General features: G+C 28.2%; 1 protein-coding gene across 1 annotated transcript; it reads left to right on the forward strand.

Moving 5' to 3' along the window:
* Nucleotides 1-451: 451 nt before the first annotated feature.
* On the forward strand, nucleotides 452-2,772 carry LOC145841883 (glioma pathogenesis-related protein 1-like). Its single transcript, XM_082949181.1, has 5 exons — nucleotides 452-604; nucleotides 938-1,023; nucleotides 1,256-1,345; nucleotides 1,978-2,129; nucleotides 2,579-2,772. The coding sequence occupies exons 1-5, from the start codon at nucleotides 452-454 to the stop codon at nucleotides 2,770-2,772; spliced, it is 675 nt and encodes a 224-aa protein (XP_082805307.1).
* The last annotated feature ends 215 nt before the right edge of the window (nucleotides 2,773-2,987 follow it).

The following is a 2,987-nucleotide window of genomic DNA, read 5'->3' on the forward strand; positions in this document are numbered from 1 at the left end:
TAATCAATCAAAAAAAACGCAAAACTAAAGCTTGGATGTTTTATACTTGTTACAGTGAGTATAATTACTCAAAAACTCTAAAGTGTCTTATTAAAGATTTTTTTTTAAATAATTAATGTTTTTCATGTATCTATAAAACTTGTAAATTCCTGTTTGGTACTAAGTACTCTTTTTAGTTTTTTACGAAAGTTTATTAACGAAACGCAGTTTGTATATTATTATTTGTACAACTTGTTAAGCTATGCTGTTTGGTTTTAATTTTAATAGTTTGTTTTCGAAGTACAATTAACAATCTAAAATGAAGAGTTAAGTGTATCTACACAATTAACTTGATTGTCTGATTTGTAACTTATTTAAACAGTTCTGTAGTTCAACTCTATCTTAATTTTAAACTAGTTATATTGCGCTAAAATAACTAGTTTTACATAATTTCATTCAAGTAAACTTCAGTATGGGTTTAAAGCGCGTATTGTTCATGCTTTTATCTGTGTTTATGTTGAAATATGCGGATGCAGGAAATATATATACGAGATCGAAAACGTTGTGGCCAAGCAATGAGGACAGAGATTTCTGCGTTAAAGAGCACAATGAAATAAGGAGCATGGTTGGTTTGATGTTAGATTTTTTATAATTATAACAAAAGTATGTTAAAACAATACTTTAAGGTTTATATAAGAAGTCCTAAAAATTTTTAGTTCAAATATAATTGTCTGTTTACAAAACTCACTGTAGTTTATGTAAAATGTAAAATAAAACTTAACATAATTTAAACTTAAAGGTTTCTGCAATCGTGAATAGAATTTAAGTACAACACTAGTTTATGTTTTAATCAAGAATTATAAAATGTATATAACATAACTGCTAACCTCACTTGAAATTTTTTTTTTTAACTTAAATAAAAACAAACAACTATTCTAAAGCTACAAGTATATTTAAGGTTCAACCAAAAGCACTGAACATGGTTGACTTGAGATGGGATAGAAGATTGGAACACCTTGCAAGAAAGCACGCAAAACAGTGCAAGTGAGAAATTGATAATAATAATTTTTAATATGTAAAAAGCAAAACAGAGCAAGTTAAAACACGTTACAATACTATTTAAAATTAATCATATAAATAATCATCATAATTAAAAAGAAGCACAATTTCATTTGATTACAGTTGAAGTTCGAACCCAAATGCTTGATTACAAAATTACAAGTAACCAATATAATTCATAATAAATAACATATTTAACACTGATTTACAATTTCAGGTGGCAACACAGTGAACCTGACTCTAGAACATCCAGGCAGTTCAAAAGAATCGGTGAGAATATAAACTACAAGTACGAGAAAAACTACAGGTAGGCTGAAATGTTAAACTTAATTATTTTGTATAAATAAAGTTTTTTTTTTGTGTTTTAATACTTGCTTTTAGTTAGATATCTTTTTTAGTTAATGTGATAAAAGTTTTATTGTTTTTGTTTAATTTTTCTATGGGAAAAATTGATAAGCTTTTTGATTTCTAACTAACTAAGATTCTGATACTTTGTGTTCAGTTTACAAAGATCTTTTGTAGTATGTATCAGGGGCTACTACATACTATGTATGATAAAAGTTTAACTCGTTTTGCTAAAACAATGACAAATTTATAACTGCTTTTTATTAAAAATGATAAGAGTTTAAATTTACACGCGAAACGTTTAACTTACTTTGTTACAGTTTGTATTTCTCACAATTTGCTTCCACAGCTAATTTAAAACTTTAAAGGCTAAATTAACGATAACAATTCATTGATTTAAGGATTTATTTAGGTTTGTTTTATCAAGTTGTTTAATAACTTTAAGCAACCTTCTGCAGACCCGACTTCAGGAGAGCAATTAAAGACTCTTTGTATAAATTCAGTCATTAATTGTTTTAATTAAACAATGACAACAGTTGAAATTTACAGAAAAATATATTTTATTTGTTTAATATATACAATAACCTTCTGCAGGCCAGATTTCAGGAGAGCAATAAAAGATTCTTTGTATAAGTTCGATCAATCATATGCTTACGATTATGTTCCTAACGCGTGCAAAGAAGGTAGAAGTTGCGACAACTACCTTCAGGTCATCTGGGCCGAAACTGAAGCGGTAGGCTGCGCAGGTGAGTCGAAAAATAATTTGTTTTATTTTTTTTTACAATTGTAATAATTATTAAGTGTAGTACCATAATAGTATGTAGCTGTTATTTAAAAAATTAATTTTTTTGAACTTTTAATAAACTATAACTCTTTAAATATTTTAAAACAAAACAAAGTTGTCTCATGCGATAAGTTTTAAAAGTTATATATGTTTGATTGAATTATAGACCTGTATTTGATTTTTATAAAGATTAACTAATATTTTTTACAACTTTAAATTTACAACTGTAAACTGTTTAGTATGGTAATATAATTCGAAAAGATTGCTTCACAGAGTTTAATAAAAAGTTATTAAAATAAAAAAAACTGAATTAAGAATTTAAAAAAGTACATTGTACAGGCTTGATCTTAGTTAAGTTAAGTTTTAACAAAGTAATGCTAACACTCAAAATACAATAACTTTTATTTTCAGTTCAACAATGCCCTTCGTTGGAAGGAGTGGAAGACCCTGGTAAACCCATGTACCTCACTGTGTGCAACTACGGAAAAGCGAGCAACTGGCGCGAAGGAAGCGATGAGAAACCGTACGTTGCCGACCCGCACGGCTGGACATGGTACAACTTGTTCAAAACTCTGAACAACGTCATACCTAAGAAGGATGATTGAAAACACGCTTTCTAAGCATTCGTTTCGTCACGTTTAAATTGATGAGTAAAAAAAACTAATAATTTTCTGTTGTTTTTAAACTTTAGACCAGGGTTTCCCAAACTTTTTTTCAAGTTGCCCCCTTTATTGAAGAAATGAAAAAAGCTAGTGCCCCCTTTAACAAAACTATTAAAAATACTGCTTTTTTTTTGCTCGTCATCTGCAACTTAAGAATA

Source organism: Thalia democratica, chromosome 1 (genome assembly GCF_965202585.1).
Source record: "Thalia democratica chromosome 1, ktThaDemo2.hap1.1, whole genome shotgun sequence".
In the NCBI taxonomy this organism is placed as follows: Eukaryota; Metazoa; Chordata; class Thaliacea; order Salpida; family Salpidae; genus Thalia; species Thalia democratica.

Excerpts from the sequence above, each read along its gene's own strand:
- LOC145841883 (XM_082949181.1), top strand. The coding sequence starts at position 452 with ATGGGTTTAAAGCGCGTATTGTTCATGCTTTTATCTGTGTTTATGTTG. Across the intron at positions 605-937 it reads ACAATGAAATAAGGAGCATG|GTTCAACCAAAAGCACTGAA; the intron begins GTTGGTTTGATG and ends AGTATATTTAAG. Across the intron at positions 2,130-2,578 it reads TGAAGCGGTAGGCTGCGCAG|TTCAACAATGCCCTTCGTTG; the intron begins GTGAGTCGAAAA and ends TTTTATTTTCAG.